This window comes from Esox lucius, chromosome 13 (genome assembly GCF_011004845.1).
Source record: "Esox lucius isolate fEsoLuc1 chromosome 13, fEsoLuc1.pri, whole genome shotgun sequence".
Classification (NCBI taxonomy): Eukaryota; Metazoa; Chordata; class Actinopteri; order Esociformes; family Esocidae; genus Esox; species Esox lucius.
Window position 1 is genome coordinate 4,746,863 of NC_047581.1, and position 19,454 is coordinate 4,766,316.

The 19,454-nt window shown below is 38.7% G+C and overlaps 1 protein-coding gene and 1 long non-coding RNA gene across 3 annotated transcripts in view; both read left to right on the forward strand.

Annotated features, from left to right (window-relative positions):
- Positions 1 to 6,497, forward strand: part of si:dkey-220o5.5 (actin filament-associated protein 1-like 2) — a 40,170-nt gene extending 33,673 nt beyond the window's left edge. Inside the window, exons 16-17 of one of the 2 annotated variants that reach the window (XM_020052518.3) lie at positions 5,325 to 5,435; positions 5,603 to 6,497. In XM_020052518.3, coding sequence (XP_019908077.1) covers positions 5,325 to 5,435; positions 5,603 to 5,629 — 138 coding nt within the window. In that variant the 3' untranslated portion in view covers positions 5,630 to 6,497. The remainder of the gene's footprint in view (positions 1 to 5,324; positions 5,436 to 5,602) is intronic. The other variant, XM_020052519.3, reaches the window with a different exon arrangement.
- Positions 6,498 to 12,371: 5,874 nt separating this feature from the next.
- Positions 12,372 to 15,520, forward strand: LOC109616511. Its single transcript, XR_002197653.3, has 3 exons — positions 12,372 to 13,372; positions 13,833 to 14,400; positions 14,617 to 15,520. It is a non-coding gene; the product is annotated as an uncharacterized LOC109616511 (long non-coding RNA).
- Positions 15,521 to 19,454: the final 3,934 nt, after the last annotated feature.

The window sequence follows — 19,454 nt, forward strand, 5'->3', positions numbered from 1 at the left end:
TGCCACCCATGAAGCTCTCATCCCTAAAAATATCAAGGGTCCATATTAAGTTTTTTAAATTTGTTTTATTGCAATATATCACAGTCTAAATATTTTAAGTATTTGTTGAAATATTAGATATTTCCACCTAGACATCTACAGTTTCATGTAAAAACAAGTTGGTTTTGAGTTTCTTTTCTACAACAAAGAAAACATTCTCGTCAACTCTGTGATTCAATTCAGCATCCTTTCAGTCATTGGTCAGATTCTCCAACCACTAGGCTACCCCACTGCCCATTTGAGGGTTAAATGAAATGTTGTTCTATAAAATTTTTCAAACCATACTTGAGTCAAAATCAAGACTTCCTGTTATGTTTATTCATGACCTTTATTGTCGGCACAACTTCCAGCATGTTCAGAAAACTTGAAGATTGTGCCATGTCATCCACCAATATGCCATTCTGCTTTTTTCTACACTTGTCCAACCAGTAAGCCAATCAGTGTGTATGAGAGCAGTTCAGTTTTTGCAGGTGCCTGAAAAGCTTAACGGAGTTGCTATAGAGTGATGAGAAAAGAAAATCCTTAGATCAAATCCCAGAGCCAGCAAGGACATAAACATTTTCCGTCTCTGAACAAGGCAGTTAACCCTGATTGCTCTTCAGATTGTTGCTGTAAATGAGTCAACTTACCTGGTAAAAGAAGTGTAATCATAAAAAAAAACTTCTTCTGTGGGAAAAAACTGCTCAAAATGTAATAACTACATCATCTTAGTTCAATCTATATTTCAATGTTTCATGACGTTTGTCCATATGTCTCACTCATACACTTACCTAAAGGATTATTAGGAACACCTGTTCAATTTCTCATTAATGCAATTATCTAATCAACCAATCACATGGCAGTTGCTTCAATGCATTTAGGGGTGTGGTCCTGGTCAAGACAATCTCCTGAACTCCAAACTGAATGTCAGAATGGGAAAGAAAGGTGATTTAAGCAATTTTGAGCGTGGCATGGTTGTTGGTGCCAATCTGCTCAGTTACTGGGATTTTCACGTACAACCATTTCTAGGGTTTACAAAGAATGGTGTGAAAAGGGAAAAACATGCAGTATGCGGCAGTCCTGTGGGCGAAAATGCCTTGTTGATTATGCTAGAGGTTAGAGGAGAATGGGCCGACTGATTCAAGCTGATAGAAGAGCAACTTTGACTGAAATAACCACTCGTTACAACTGAGGTATGCAGCAAAGCATTTATGAAGCCACAACACGCACAACCTTGAGGCGGATGGGCTACAACAGCAGAAGACCCCACCGGGTACCACTCATCTCCACTACAAATAGGAAAAAGAGGCTACAATCTGCACTAGCTCAACAAAATTGGACAGTTGAAGACTGGAAGAATGTTGCCTGGTCTGATGAGTCTTGATTTCTGTTGACACATTCAGATGTCACAAAGCTCGAATCATTTCAAATTGGTTTCTTAAACATGACAATGAGTTCACTGTACTGAAATGGCCCCCACAGTCACCAGATCTCAACCCAACAGAGAATCTTTGGGATGTGGTGGAACGGGAGCTTCGTGACCTGGATGTGCATCCCACAAATCTCCATCAACTGCAAGCACAAATCTCTATCCTATCAATATGGGCCAACATTTCTAAAGAATGCTTTCAGCACCTTGTTGAATCAATGCCACATAGAACTAAGGCAGTTCTGAAGGCGAAAGGGGGTCAAACACAGTATTAGTATGGTGTTCCAAATAATCCTTTAGGTGAGTGTAAATGTCTACTCTATTAGGGTATATTCTGAAGAAAATGTATTCTAAAATATTTAATAGTGAGTTTCAAATCCTGGTGAAGTTCAAATTCTAACTCCATTTTGCTCACTCAGAGCCATGGCCTTGAAGTGTCCACCCTTTTAGTAATATGCACTAAGAGGGTAGAACGTGTCCCTAATATACACTACCGTTCAAATGTTTGGGCTCACTTAGAAATGTCCTTGTTTTCTAAAGGAAATCACATCACATTGATCAGAAATAAAGTGTAGACATTGCTAATGTTGGAAATACTATTGTTGCTGGAAACAGCAGATTTCTAATGGAATATGTACATAGGTGTACAGAGGTCCATTATCAGCAACCATCAATCCTGTGTTTCAATGGCACAAATGTGCTTGCTAATCCAAGTTTATCATTTTAAAAGGCTATGTGATCATCAGAAAACCCTTTTGCAATTACAACCCCACTTCCAAAATAGTATGCACACTTTGTAAAATGCAATTAAAAACAGAATGCAATGATGTGCAAATTATTTAATCTCTATATTTCATTGAAAATAGTACAAAGACAACATATCAAATGTTTAATCTGAGAAATTGTATCGTTTTGGAAAAATACATGCCCATTTTGAATTTGATGCCAGCAACACATTAAAAAATAAATTGGGACACGAGCATGTTTACCACTGTGTTGCATCACCTCTTCGTTTAACAATACTCTGTAAGCGTTTGGGAACTGAGGAGATGGATTACTGTAGTTTTTGCTTGATATAGTACCTCAACAGTTTGGGGTCTCATTTGTCATATTTTTTGTTTTTTAATGGCCCACATTTTTCCATGGGTGAGAGGTCTGAGCTGCAGGCAGGCCAGTTTTGCACCCATGCTCTTTTACTACGGAGCCATGCTGTTGTAATACATGCAGAATGTGGTTTGGAATTGTCTTGCTAAAATAAGCAAGGCCTTCCCTGAAAAATACATATTCTGGGTGGCAGCATATGTTGCTCCAAAACCTGTATATATTGTTCAGTATTAATGGTGCATTCACAGATGTGCAAGTCACACATGCCATGCGCACTAATGCACCCCCATACTATCATGGATGCTGGTTTTTGCAATGTGCGCTGATAACAAGCCGCATGGTCACTCTCTTCCTTAGCACAGAGGACGCGGTGTCCATGATTCCCTAAAATAATTTACATTTGAAATATTTTCAGGCCACAGGACAATTTTCCACTTCGCCTCAGCCCATTTTAAATGAGCTTGGGCCCCGACAAAGTGACAGCATTTCTGGATCTTGTTTGTATCTGGTTTCTTCTTTGCATGGTAGAGTTTTAACTTGCATTTGTGGATGCAGTGACAAACTGTTCACAGACAATGGATTTTGGAAGTGTTCCTAACCCCATGTAGCGATGTCCACTACAGAATCAAGTCTGTTTTCAATGCTGTGAGGGCCCGAAGATCACGGCCATCCATTGAACTTGTCTCTTGTGTACAAGAGATTTCTCCGGATTCTCTGAATCTTTTAATTATATTATGTACCATTGATAAGATCCCCAAACTCTTTGCAATTTTACATTGAGAAATGTTATTCTTAAATTGATGAACTATTTGCCAACACAGAGAACCCCTCCCCATTATTACTTATGAAAGACTCATCCTCTTTGGGATGTTCTTTTTATACCCAATCATGTTACTGACCTGTGGCCAATTAACTTAATTAGTTGTGAGATGTTCTACCAGGTTTTCTTTCAGCAATACACAACTTTTCCAGTTTGTCCCAGCATTTTTTAAACGTGTTGCTGGCATTAAATTCAAATTGGGCATATATTTTTCAAGAAACAATTACATTTCTCAGTAAAACTATCCTTCTTTAGACTAGTTAACTATCAGCTGCATCAGTAATCGTGGGTTCGATTACAGGCTCAAAATGGCCAGAAACAAAGAACGTTCTTCTGAAAATCGTCAGTTTATACATGTTCTGAGAAATTAAGGATATTCCATGTGAGAAATTGTCAAGAAACTGAAGATCTCGTACAACACTGTGTACTACTCCCTTCACAGAACAGCACAAACTGGCTCTAACCAGAATATCAAAAGGAATGGGAGGCCCCGGTGCACAACTGAGCAAGAGGAACAATACAATGTTCTCAGAACAAGAATAGACTGATGAAAGTTCTTTGTTTCTCTGTATTTAGAGCCTGTAATCAAACCCAAAATTGCTGATGCTTCAGATACTCAACTAGAAGGCCAGTTTTACTGCAGAGGGATTTTCTTTTAAAATGATAAACTTGGATTAGCAAACACTGTGCTACTGGAAAACAGGACTGATGGTTGCTGATAATAGGAAAATACAGTTAATACATATCTGTGTTTATTCACATTATATGTTAAAGTATAGTTGTTGGTATGGCTGTCCACCCTGTTGTGCTTCAATACTTCCTGTTAGGTTAATATTTTCCAATCATAATTTAACAAAACCATCAGATTTAATGCACACAGAAATGTTGACCAAACATTGTCCCTAACAAGGTGGAAATATCTCATGATCCCATGTGAACAATAAGAAACATTTAAAATACTTTTTTTTTTATGTAAGAATTTTGAGGTCCAAATGGCACCACAAAGTAGGAATGAACTGTATATTATACTAAATAGTATACAGATGTCTGTATGGTCAGATTGCATGTTTTATAATGTCTCAGAGTAGAAGTGCTAATCTATTATCAGGCCTTTCATTTCCAAATAGTGGTATTCATAATTATCTAAAAAGGAAAGCTGATCTTTGACCAGCTCTCCTTGGAAAAGCTTTATGAAGACGAGTCCAGATAGCCTACAGAGATGTTTCATGGTACAATGCTGCCACTTGGTGTTTGGAATACTAAACACAACAAACATGTTTTATCCTAGAAATACAAAGGGCTTTAGTGTGACATGAGTTGGCTAATAAAATTGGTCAAATACGTAAGGCAACTCATTAATAAATCATGGAAAGAAACGTAAATAAGGAAACATTGCATGTTCTATCCAGTTAAAGGTTAAACACAATTATTTTTTTCTAACAATATGTCATGAAATGACCTTGCCTCCTCTCCATCCGTAAATATGTCTGTTTAGAAGCAATTACAGGGCACAGAAATGACCAATAATGACCAGAACGGCCAGTTCAAAGATGAGGTCCTCGTTATCATTACCTTCAAATAACATCTTCCTGTGAAGCTTGAAAGATTTCTTGGGCCTAGCAAAGTTGTTTGACACATTGTAAACAAATTAATCTTATCATAAGCTGCATATCAGAGCTTGGTAAGCTTCAGACAGGAAAAACAGATCTTTGATCTCCTTACAAGTACATAATTGTGTCAAGAGTGTGTACTTGCTCTTTTTGGCTATGTCACTGTGACACTGATATGAAGTCAAAATAGCTTACCGTATGATTCTTCTCATGAGGCCACATTTTTAGGGCCAAACACAGAGTTCTCACTTCAGTGCTAGAAAAGTGTTATAAGTGCAATCAATTATTAAGTTGGATTGTGGAAAAGCACAATGTTGTTCATTTTTTGAATTTGTCTCTAAAGGGCGGTTTCTTCACTCCACTACTACGTAGGACTGCCTCAGCTAAAAACTCACTGAAAAGGGCACCGTCTGCCCTCTTTATTGAGCACGGCAAGGTGTTTCAGAGAAAGAAGGTAAGAGTAATATATTAATATGGAGGAAAACGGATATGTAATCCATTCTCAGCATCAGTCAGTGATACAGTTTTATCAACACCATTAAATGGACATGTAAGTCAAATTGTTCAACAAATGTAATTGTTCAATTTAATCAGATTTCATTTTTTTCTATTATTTTGTAGGAGTGGGAGACAAAGGCCTCAACTTGATACTGGTCGTTACGATAACAATTACCTTGTATATATTGCCTGATTTGTATTAGTAGATATATATATATATATATATATATATATATATTGCACTGAACAACATATTAACCGTGCATGTGGATCATGCACTAAGGTTTGTATTTCTTTTTTTAAATTGATACATCAAGTAATTTGCTAGGGGTCTTAGACCCGTTTCCCCCTGCTCTAAAAAACACTTTTTCATGGGAAATATGATAAATACAATTCTATTGAAAACCTTTGCGAGGACTGACTAAAGAATTCAGGTTGTCTCTTTGAGGTGTAACATTTGTTGTTTTGTCTTAAAGCATAGTATGTCTAATTTTGTCTATGTATGTATAAATATTCACAAAACTTGACTTTGCACTGTTATCACCACTTGAGTTACAATAAATATACAATGTTTAAATCAGGAAAATCACATATGTACATAGATATTAAATTATGTCATGTTCACCTTATACACTTCTGTGGTATGATTTAAACAGCAGTCTACAACATGAAAATAAGATGGCATCATCATTTTCTTTTTTGTACCATTACGTTTCGCTTCGTATCACTGAGATGTTTTACCTCCGTGAAATATTTTGTAATACATTTTCAAGTATTGTTTTTTAATTTGTTTGTTACATTTTGGATGGCCTACAAATTGCTGTAAACTAATAACTGTGGTAATAAAACACTAATTGCAAAAGTGTTTGCATTTTCTAAATGTAATTGAGTTATAAACAAAACAGAAAGTTAATAATAGGTGTCAAACTCAACCATTGACTTGACATTAGATGTTACATGATGCCAGTGGCGGTCACTACCATTAGGCAAGGTAGGCAGCGGCCTATGGCTTCTGAAGGCCTAGGGCCCTGTGAAAAAAATAAATGTTTTTTAATAATAATTTTTTGTCTGATCCTGTCATTGATTGTGCTACTCAAAATGATGCTCAAATTAAATCATGCCTTCTAATACATTATTTATGTTTCACACCGAACCCCCCTCTTTTACTCAAATTGTGTCCCACATTTTCCCACGTTTCTTACGGCAGCAAGCCGATGCTAGGTACCTTACTCAGTCAGCCTGAGCCTGCTACACTACACGAGATTGAAATGCAACGTTTTTAAAAGACGAAACACTGGTATGTGACAGGGGTAGAAAAAAATGAGGAAAATAGTGTGAGTGTCCATAACCGTAGTCTCGTGAGGCCACACTTCCAATCTCGTCTGGCCTCTCGTCTGGAAAGTTGCCTATTTCTATAGGATGTTAGTTTTAAAATAAGCCTCCACTCACAGGCTTGTTGAAGGTGGGCTTAGCGTGGTTTCCTATTTCTTCTAATAGGATAGAACACATTCCCTGAAAGTTTTTAGTTCCAACCGAGGTTGCAACATATCAGAAAAGAAGCAAAGATGGAGGAACAAGAAAAGGAACCAGGCAAGTTAGGCCGGCCTGCAATTAGAAGGAATAGATGTTGTTGCCCTCATGCTGCCCTATTGACAGATAGATTCCAGTGCAAAGAAAATACACTTGGTAATTTTATTTCTTTTAATACCTCTGTTTTACATTGAAGGGTGCCCCCAATTTTTATTTTTTACCATTTAAAGACCACCACAATATTTAGCAAATTGTATTGATGATTTTGCGTAATGACTCTGTTATATCAGTTGATTATAACGTGTTTATTATAACAGGGGATTTTAACATCCACATGGATAATAGTACAGACAATAATGCCAAAGAACATTTTGCACTACTTGACACTTTTGATCTGACTCAACATGTGAAAGAGTGTACACACACTCAAGGCCACATTCTAGATCTGGTTATCCCTAAAGGACTTAATATTTCCTCTGTCATGGTTAAAGACCTGGCCCTGTCTGATCATTTCTGTCTTTTTTCAATCACTCATCACCCCGGATGTTCAAGTAAACTCTGTTTCTGTTAAGAAACGGTACATTAATGAGAGTACCAATGCTCAGTTTATGTAAGCCATAGCTATCTCTCCAACAATAAGTGCTGACTCAGTTGATTTACTCCTGGATAATCTTAATGCCCAAATATTGAATGTCTTCGATCGTGTTGTAAAGGTAAAGAAAACTATGAGCAAACAGAAAGCACCATGGAGAACCACCATGATGGTAAGCGCCCTGAAAAGAGAATGTAGGAAAGCGGAATGTAAGTGGAGGAAAACTAAACTTCAAATTCACTATGGCAGCTATAAACAAAGCCTTGGTAGCTTCAACTATGAGTTACGCAGGGCCAGACAGCAACATTTATCGGGAATGATCAACAAAAATATCAACAATACCCGCACTCTATTTGCCATGGTGGGGGGGCTTACAAACCCCCTAAAGCAGATAGCATCAGAATGTGTCCACTGTGAAATGTAATGAATTTGCGTGTTTCTTTAGTAAAACAATTTTAAGTATTAGATGGACCATCAGAACTACACAGTCTAATAATGACACTATACTGTCACTTCGACCACCAAGACAACTTGGTTATTATTTCGCAATATAATACAATTGATCAGAAATCCCTAGAAGAAACAGTTTGAAATCTTAACGCTTCCACATGTTGTCTTGACACACAGCCATCAGACTTTTTTTTACTCTGTAACAATGGATCTACAGCAAACAGTTAATAGCTCTCTACAATCAGGCATTTTCCCAACCTCTCTAAAAACAGCTGCCATTAAGTCCCTATTAAAAAAGAGAACACTGGATGCATCTATATTAAACAACTATAGATCTTTATCAAATCTCCCTTTTATAGCAAAGATCATTGAGAATGTTGTCTTCAATCAACTCCGCAATTTTGTGAACTGCATTGGTTTCTTGCACAAATTTCAGTCAGGCTTCCAACCTCACCACAGTTCTGAAACAGCCCTGATAAAGGTTTTAAATGATGTACGGCTGGATACTGACTGTGATAAAATAACAGTTCTGGTTCTATTAGATTTCAGTGCAGCATGTGACACTGTAGATCATAGAACACTTCTAGACAGGCTGGAATTGCATAAGACTCTCCAGGACAATCCTTAATTGGTTCAGATCATATCTAGATTTGCCGGAGTTACTTTGTCACCATTGGTAATCATGAATCTGATAGGGTGGCTATGACATGCAGAGTTCCCCAGGGATCAGTTCTCGGGCTGCTTCTGTTCAATCTCTATATGCTACCTCTGTGCCAAATTCTACAGAACAACAGCACTAACTACCATAGCTATGCAGATGATACTCAAATATATATGGCTCTAGAAACATATGACAACAATAGACTCACTGTATAGAGCACATAAATACCTAGATGAACTAAAATTGTCTAGAAATAAACCAAGATAAAACAGAGATTGTGTTTGGCAACAAAAATAAATGAACTAGTATGGGTAAAGAGCTAAAAATCAGGGACCAAGTGCATGATCTTGGTGTTCTGATAGACTCAGACCTTACATTTAGCAGTAAAAAAAAGCGGTCACCAAAACAGCATTCTATCATCTTAAAAATAGCATTCTATGTCCCAAAAAGACCAAGAGAAGCTCATCCATCCTTTTATCTCTAGTAGGGTTGACTACTGTAATGGCCTCTTAACTGGACTCCCCAAAAAGTCTGTAAAACAGCTGCAGCTCATTTAGAATGCTGCTGCTAGAATGTTAACCAGGACCAAGAGAACAGAGCACATCACTCCGATTCGTAAATCTTTGCACCGGCTTCCAGTCAGTTACAGAATAGATTTTAAAGTGGTGCTTTTAGTTTATAAATCATTGAATGATTTAGGCCCCGAATACATTTCTGATATATTTGAAGAATATAAACCTAGCAGGGCTCTTAGATCCATGAACTCAGGTCAGCTAGTAGAGCCAAGAGACCAAACAAAACATGGCCAAGCTGGGTTTAGCAGTTATGCTGCACACAACTGGAATAAACTACCACAAGATCTTAGACGTGTGTGATGTTCTTCCTGCCTTGTTTTCCTGTTAGTGTTCTGCTTGTTTTGCATAATTGGAGCCAGATTGGGTGCACCTGGGGAGTGGCTTCAAAGGCTGGCTTTGCAGACCTGAAATTCTCTGGCGGGGACAAGTGGGGGCTCTTCCAGGATTCGAACCGGAGATCTCTCCCCCAAACGTATACATTTTTAAATCCAGGTTAAAAACAGGTTAAAATGTATATGCTCGTCCATTCATTTGTTCTTCCATCAAAATGCGCTGGCGGCGGCAATGGCATTCATTGGGTTCACCTGTTGTAGTTCTGTCTGAGGAATCTAAGTAGTATCACAGCGTCCCAGAACTACAAGGTCCATGCGGCAGTGCAGCAAACAGACTTGTCGAAAGAAACCCGCGCGAACTCCGAACATACTGTATCATACCGAGTCACTGCTTAGTTTAACGGAAATCATCCTTGCTTTCACAATGGGAAAATGCACCTTTAACGTTCTATGGCTCGAAGACGTAGCGTTTAGTAGTTGGCTCAAGCCCGTCGCAAACAATCGTTATCATGCCTATTGCACTCTGTGTAAGAAGGCGTTGGAGCTGTGTAGTTTAGGCATAAAAGCCTTGAAGTCGCATGCTAAATCGGAAAAGCATATCGTTGCTGTTAAAGGCCTGCAGCGTGTGCAGGCGATCCGTCAGTTTATCATTTTAACATTGGTTCACATTGGCTCTAAAATCCAGATAATTTTTTTTTGAGACCTTTTCAGAGCACCAGCTTAATTGTGAGAGTTCACACCAAGCGTGCCGCACAAGCCCTGAAAAGTGAAGCCAAAACGTCTCGATCGCCCCCTGGTGAGTGGTCCCAGTATAGGTCATAAACCCCGCCCTCCCCATGTTATTCAATGGGACGCGAGACCAACTAAACAATTAAATTACCCTTCAAATATATTTTTTCCGAAGCTGGTTTCTGTCATTTACTGTAGTTTGTATCACGCTAATGTAAATTCAAGAGTTTGTTTTTAAAATAAGTTTGTTTTTAGTTAGTTATTTAATGCTCTAAAAACGGTGGTGTGATTCACAGCTGTGATTGACAGCTATCTGAGCCGAGGAGCCACTGAATCTTCGGAGGACTGAGGAGATTGGAACTTTACATTTAATCTCTAAATTTCTATAATTAATATAATTTCACACGGACATAATGGGTTGTTCTGCAGTACATTGTGCTAACCGATCTGGCATTTCCAATCGATCTTTGAATTTTTTTCGGTAAGTTAAATTTATAAGCTATTTAATTAGTAAATAAATGTAATGGGCTAGCTAACGTTAGCTAAAAGACAACAAGCCTCGTTAATAGCCATGTTAATAGCTAGCAGGTGATCGTTAGCTAGAAGTTACCAATTATTTTTGTATTAGGCCTATTCTAAATTAAGGTTAAACATGATGTAAGTTAGGCTATAACATATCGTCTAGGTTTAACAAGCAAAGGTTGTACTGTACTTGGACTTGCGATTGATTACGGTGTGCGCATTCTGCGAGGGAGATTGAGGGCGGGGCACAGGGGTGGGGCCGTTGATTTCGCGGCTTTACGGCTTTACTTCCTTCTCGCTACTGCGCATAACTACTGCGCAGAACTGGTCCCAAGATCGCTATCTGCGCAGACGCAAGTCCAAGATGTCAGCGTCGTATCAGGACACTGGTGGCTTCATTTTTCACCAATGGAAAAGAGCGAAAGGGCGTCGTCCATTATATATACAGTCTATGGTTCACACAGACAGCCCCCTGTAACAAACACAAAACCTTCACTCAGCTGGTTTTCCTGAACGTTAACTCCATGTGCCTCCTTTTGTATCAACAGTCATCAGATTGGTTAGATTAGATTCAACTTTATTGTCATTGAACAAAGTAACAGGTACTTGGACAACAAAATGTAATTCATCTTCTGTAAATAATTTACAAATGGCCATCTCTAACATATCTAGTTGCACGCCTGTCTGAACTTTCATAAACCAATATAAGTCATCAATAAATAATAATAAAACAAGCTTCACATCAAGAGCAAGAAAAAAAAGAAGGTAAAACCAAAAAGTCCAAAATATCCAGATTATTTACAGAGATCTTGAAAATACTTAGAAAGTAAAGATATAAAGAAAGAGAGGGAAATCTTTGAAGTACTTCCCCCGAATCACCATTTGGCTGTACTTTGGGAGAGTTAATCTATGTCTCTGCACTTTGAGGGTGGCAAACCTGTCAATGACCCTTTGGTGTTACATTTTTTCAAGCAACTCCTTCTCAATAGACATCACAGCTAGGTGCTGGAGTCTGCTTTGGCCTGTGGTCCTCCTGAGCCATGTATGGAGCCGACGCAAGGCAGTAAAAGACTGCTCACATGTACAGCTGCTAACTGGTATTGTCAAGGCAACCTGCATAACAGCTTTCAGTGAAGCGAACATTACTGAATCTAGGAGTTTGTACACTGCTACCATGTCCTGAACAGAGAGAGTAATGCTAGGAGTTCAGGAGTTAAGCCTGGTTCAGGTTAAATCCTCTGTGTGTGAGGAATGAATAAATACAGCAAAATAAAAACATTCAACTTTCTTTTATTGTCTAGTTTGATAGTCAGCCACAACTGAAAAACAACAGATATAAATCTAGCAATAACAATTCATTTAAAAAGCCACAGTGAGTGTATTCACACATACTGGTGGTATACAGTGATGTTTGTTTTCACTCTGGTCCAAAGACGCACGTGATGTCATGTTTACATGACCTGATTGTTAAAATGAGTATCAAATTAACGATAAACTTTAACAGAGACACACGTACGCACTACACAGGTACGCAGTTTATATGTCGCGCTGCTGTTTTTGTTTCACGCTCTAGCAGTTAATAAACAGAACTGCATGCGTCTTGCAAAAGAACATTGTAACCAGCGCTACTTCTCTCCGTTTATGACTATGGACGAGTCACCCAGCTACTCCACAGCGGCGGCGACCCGCTGGACTAAAATAGGCAGAAAATAAACACTTATTATAGGTGTACCGTGATTCAGGATACTGACTCCAATACTCACCGATATGGTTTCGGAATCGGAACAACTCTAGGTAAAAGGAAAGAAGTGTGACACACAGCTTTGGAGCAACTTAGTTGATTCACAACACTACATAACGGCTTCTCACTCTGCGTTTGTTTCGGGTACAGAGGAGAAGTAGAAGAGAAGAGGATTACACCATTTGCTAAGCCGGGATGTTTTCATTTTCATCCTTAACACATACATTCTAAACCACAAACTACGGAGTATGTTTTGGACATTATTTAACCTTGTCAAAGACGAACAAAAATGTTATAGAATAACATCATTTCTTACTCCAAGTTTTAAGGGTGCTGAGCTCCTTTTTAGGGGTGCTGAAGCACCCCTAAAAAGGGGCTAGCCTCGCCCATGATCCACACTAAAAGCGGAGGTCCTGTGGGTGTTGAATACTGTGACTAAACACCAATCCTACAACGGGAACGAAGAAATTGCCGAACTTTTCCGAGCAATGTTCCCAGACTCTGACATAGCCAAAACTTTTACGTGCGGGAAAGATAAGACCTCATCTGGTTTGGCTTGGAAGAGTATATAAAAATACCTCGTCTCCAAGGTATCGGGGCCTTATGTTCTCATGTTTGATGAAAGCTTAAATCACACAAGCAAGAAGAAACAGCTGGACATACACGTTCGTTTCTGGAATGACGACAAGGTGCATTCCCGGTACCTGGGATCACACTTCATTGGCCATTTCACGGCCCAGGATTTGCTAAAGCACTTTAAAGTAAGTAATTAAAGTTTAATATTTAAAACAAATATGATTTCTAATGCTGCATGTAATATTTGAAATAATTATATCTTCAAACCTACGACTATGAATAGCCTAAAACCTGTGTTTGATCCATTTATTCAAACCAATTTGGAGAGTAGGGAAACCGTTATATAATGTTCGTTAATGGTCTATGCACCACTCTAGCCATACTCTTGAGAAAATAGAAAAATAACTATATATAATATAACTATATACTAAATCGTTTAATTTGTTTCATCAATTGCATGGCGTGGCTGTATTTTCAGAAACAGCCCACATGGATAACTTGAATAGAAACAGACATGTAGGCCTAGTCAAACATGGTGATGCTTGAACTTGAAAAGTGCAAAAGTGTGTGTGTATGTTATGTGTGTATGTTATCAATTACGTGGTATATTTATTTATCCTCATCTTTTTATTGTTTTCCCTCAAGGAGTGTGTGCAGCAGCTGAATCTCCGCAGGCTGGTCTCTGTATCGATGGATGGGCCCAATGTAAATTTAAAGTTCTTTGAGCTTCTCCAATCCGACTTAAATGAAATGTATGGGGGTGCTCAGCTGGTGTCCAAGGGGAGCTGTGGGCTTCATACTCTGCACAATGCTTTCAAGGCAGGTTTCTCAATGTGGCAGGTGGAAAAGCTGTTAAGAGCAATGCACACACTCTTTAACAATGTTCCAGCGAGGAGGGAAGACTACGTGACAGTCACCAAGTCATCAGTGTTCCCCCTATCATTCTGTGGACATCGATGGTTGGAGAACCAGACCTCTGGAGGTCTGGCCTTCACTTCAGCTGTATGTGAATGCGGTGAAAAGAAAGGAGCTGCCAAACCCTGGTACAGGCTCATATGATACAATAGAGGCCGCTCAAAAGGATCCCCTGATCTTGGCAAAGTTTAATTTTTTCACGACCATCGCCCGTACCTTTGACCCCTTCCTGAAAAGGTACCAGACGGATGAGCCAGTAATGCCATTCCTTGCCAAAGACTTGGCTGAGTTGATCAAGGTAATTTAAAAATAACTTTTGTGCTTGTCTGGCTCCTCAGCTACTATAATTATATATGTGTATGAGTATGATGTATTATGTACACTGTGTTTAATGGATGAAATTCTTCAACCTTTGTTCATTTTTTTGTTAAAACTGTTAAAACTGTGACTTTACTGCATAAAAAATATGGATGTAGGGCACTTACATTTTTCATCTGGATTTTTCTTCTGACAGAGTGTACTGAGGCGGTTTGTGAAGCGAGAAGTCCTGCAGGACATTACAAAACTACAGCTCACCAAGCTGGACTTGAGAGAATTTGCTCCTCCCACAGAAAATTGACATTGGCCTAGCTGCAGATAAAGCCCTGAAGGTATTGTGGTCAATTTTGAAGTTGTATTTGAAGTAATTTTAGAAATTGTGGTCAGGATACAAGAAGCAGGAATCATTGTGTTGTACATTCTACTTACTTGTGTTTTTATTGTACATCCCTCTTTAGGACACTAAAATATCAGATCTCAGAGTCCTTGAATTTAGAAGGCAATGCATTCAGGGTCTGACTAATATAGTCAGAAAAGTGCAGGAGAAGAGCCCACTCAAATACGCCACTGTTAGGCAGATGGCCTGTCTGGACCCCTCTAACATGTTCAGAGACCCAGACAGGTGGAAGGAACAAATGAAATGTCTGGTGCAGACCTTTCTACAGGCCAAGCAGCTGGCAGGAGGTGTATCTGCTGGTAGGAGTAGTTCTGGAAGGGGCTTTGACCAAAGTTAGAGTACCACACTGAATTATATTAGACTGTGTTTACAGCATTGTACTTAACTGTGCCATCTTGCAGACATTTGCTACATTTATATACCTTTTCTCTTTTCCCATCAGGGGTATTTTTTAGTGTGGATCTCTAGCTTTTGTCATTTCCTCTTGTAATGGTCCTGCACCTGTTCCGTGTGCAGTGTCTCATGATTTAGAATTGTTTTACATAAGGTTTTCCTTGCTTACAATATAAAGTTTAGGTGCATCACCTAAGTGTTAACACATTTGAGAAAATAAATGTAAAAATCAGAAGGTACCGTATTTTCCGCACTATAAGGCGCACTTAAAAGCCTTTAATTTTCTCAAAAAACGACAGTGTGCCTTATAATCCAGAGCGCCTTATATATATATAAATTGGTTAATTGGTTGATCCATACTGGTTGTACATGGCGCTCAAGGCGCTCTGTCAAAATGTTTCCGTATGAAAAACCAATTTAATAATAATAAATTGTTTCAGTATGACTGGTAAACTACAAAGCCGCACCGCTTGCAGCATTACGGCTACCGTAGTCAGTAAACACCGGTACTGTGCTTACTCACAGTCCCACACCACTTGTGTGTATAAAGACCCCAACATGGCACCTTTCAAGAGACATGCTTACGACGCAGAGTTCAAGCTCAAGGCTGTCGGTCACGCAGTAGAATATGGGAATAGAGCAGCAGTGAGCGAATTCAACATGAATGAATCAATGGTACGGAAGTGGAGGAAGCAAGAAGATGACCTGCGCCAAGTAAAGAAGACTGAACAGAGTTTCCAATGGGAACAAAGCGAGATGGCCACAGTTAGAGGACAAACTCGAACAGTGGGTTGTTGAACAGAGAGCAGCAAGTAGAAGCGTCTCTACAGTCACTATTCGAATGAAGGCAACAGCGCTAGCACGGGACATGAACATTGATGAATTTCGAGGCGGTCTCGAAATTCTGCAGTATCTTCTATTCTATGCGCTTTATAATCCGGTGCGCCCTATATATGAAAACAGTTCTAAAATAGGCCATTCATTGAAGGTGCGCCTTATAATCCGGTGCGCCTTATAGTGCGGAAAATACGGTAGCTTAGTCTCAAATGGAAAGGTATCCTGACAACAGTAATCAATAAAACAAACTGGATGAGCAAACATGTAGGTGTTGCAGATTAACAAATTGTCTGGTCATGAGTTTAAATTTGTATTTATCTGAGTTTAGTGGAGTTTTCTATGTCCTCTGAAATCTTAGGAAAAAACCTGAATTTAAGCCATCATAACCAAATGTTATTGTAGTCTTTATAGAGGTTAAAGTGGATCAATATATCAATATAATTCTAACTAATTCCCTTTGTAAAATTTTTTTAAATGTTTTTTTAGGGGATGTCATTCTACAACAGTTTGAGGCTCTCCTGACGCTTGAGTGTAGGAATGAAGAGCTTTTCTCCTTCCAGCCAATGGTAAAACGGCTGGACACCTTCTTGTGTGGCTGTTTAAGCTGTGCCTATCCAGTGGCTTGGGCATTTTGCCAGAAGCTGCTCCTCCTTTCTCATGGCCAAGCTTCAGTTGAAATGGGGTTCTCTGTGAACAAGGAGGTTGAGACTGACAATATGCAGGAAGAGACAATGATTGCACATAGACTTGTATGTGATTATGTAGATTTGCACGGTGGGGTGACCAAAGTTCCCCTCATAAAAGAACTGCTGGTATCTGTGGGTGCAGCCAGGTTGAGTTACCGTATTTTCCTTGATCAGCAGCGTGCAAGGAAGGAGAGTGAAGCATGGACACAGAAAAGAAAGCTGGCAAAGGAGTATTTGACCAACCTTAAGAGAAAGAAAACCACTGTTCAAGAGGTTTCCACCTGTCTCACCAGAGAGGCCGACATGCTGGCAGAGTTCCTTTCAAACTCGAACGCCCTCAGGTGGGCAAGCAAGGAGAAATTGGCTGAGCTGAAAAAGGTTGAGGAGGAGATCACCATTAAAGGGGACGAACTGAGAAAAATGTAGATAGACACTGACTGACTTGTTATTTTGGAAAGTAATTCCATAAAATAATTGTTAATTTACAATGTTACTTTACAATGTTACAATTGTTAAGTCTTGTTCTTGATACTCAACTCGCACTCTTAAGAAATTGGAACCTTAAAATAATAAAACTTGTTACTTTTCAATGATAAAATTAAATAAAAATCACTAATAAAAAAAATACCTTTGAAAGGAATTTTAATGACTCGATAACTGACGTTATTTTTCATAATTTGTGTAGGTCATAAATTCAAATAATAATGGTCATAAAAAGGTCTTAAAAAGTCATACATTTGACTGATTAAACCATGCAGAAACCCTGTTTTAAGATGTGCTAGAAAATGTATTATTAGTGAATAATAGTTGGTGCAAGGTCAGGTTCAGCTGGTGAGCATACCACTGAACAAACTGGGCAAGTGGGTCTCTTTCATTAGCGTCTGTACCCCTCAGACGTTTCCACTCATTACAGCCGCACCATCATAAGCGATCAGATTTTCTCTCAGCTTCAGTGGTTCGAGTACACCCTTGATGCTATTAGAGAGGCCGAGTCCAGTTTTATCTTTGACTTCCACAAACTCCAAAAACCTCTCTGTCACTATTGTCAGGCAACATGTATTGCAACACAACCACCATTTGTGATTTACAGGAGACATCAGTTGTCTCATTTGCCTGATGTCTCGTCCACTTGTTTGGCTATCTCCTCCCTGTACACTTCATACATATAGTCTAACAGTTCATTTTGTACAGTGCTAGATGTCCCTTTGAAGATGGGCTGAGCGTCATAGTGCCTTTGAAGTCTCGAATCGCCCTCACACAGTCTCGAAAATGCATCTGAATATTCCAGGATTCAGGGAATCCACTGACTCGTTGTGCCCAGCAGTGTAGTTTCACATTTTCCACACAGTTTAATACAACTGAGAACGTACCTGTTTGTTATGCTGCTCAATGGAGCGCCTGTATGCACAGTCAACTTGGGCTGCAACATTTACCCTTCCAAGTAAGCTCGAACTCGAATCGGCAGAACGCAGTCTGAAGCAGCAAGGCAGGGACCAATGACATTAAATAAAATCCTAACACAAATTATATGCAATTTAGGAAGATGCTATATTTATAGATAATACATACAAAATGTGAATAAATTAGAGTACTGTAAAGTACTGTAATGGTAAAAGCAGGATTTCATTGGGAACAATGCATTTAATTACAAATGTAATACACATTATCAGAAAAAGTAAAATAAAAACATTGGCTACGGTATGATTAAGCAAAATATAATAATCAAATCCAGGTCTGGGTAATCTATTAATAATACATTTTCTAGCACATCTCACTGAATCTTGAAAATGTAGGATGTACTTGCAAACTAGCTAGCAGCGTTCGCTAACTAGAGAACCGCTATGCTATTTTACTACAAAAGCAAATACTGCAACTAATGTAGTCAAGTGTAGATATTGAACAATTCCCTCAGGATACATTTCTATCTATATACAAGTATCAAAATATTTACACGTAAATGAAAAGAATGCAACAATATTGTTCTAAATTTACCCTTCCCGTTGATGTTATTGCAAGAAAAAAGTTAATCTTCGGCTTTTAAACGAATCGTCAATCTTTGGGAAATCCGAGCCTTGATGATGGTGACGTCCAGTAGGTTTAAGTTGGTGTATGTCAACAAAAATAATTTGTTCACCATAATTATTAATGGGAGTAAATCGCGTCTCAACTGCACGCAAAAAAGGAATTTGGCGTATGCATAGCACGAAATTGTAAAGCGTGAATCTGTGTTAAATGTACGCAAAAGGAAGATAGTGGGTTGATTTAACCATTACGCCACTAAACTAAATATGTGCAGTGTTCTGCATTGTTAAACCAATTAGTTGAAACTCAATGGTTCTCGAAATTAGCTCCCAACATTAGCTAACATCCAAACCAACAACAGGTATAACAGGGTTGATACACTACATTCAACACTTTAAATTAGAAAGACATTACTTTAGGAACTTATTGTGACATATTAACTCGTCATAAAATTGCATCTCGACATTAGTTCATTTTGTCAAGCATTAACCTCACGCAAAGTTTGAATTTTTTGCTAGAGGCCAAGTAAGCATTGTGTTAAACTGACTAACGTTTCTTAATAAGTTTACCTCCACCACAAATAGTATCAATGAGCTGTATGGCTTTTGCCACAGTTATTAGCCAGTAACAGCTTGTTTGCCAGTAATAGGCCAACTAGAATCTACTTACTACTTGGAATAGTCATAAGAATTGCTAGCG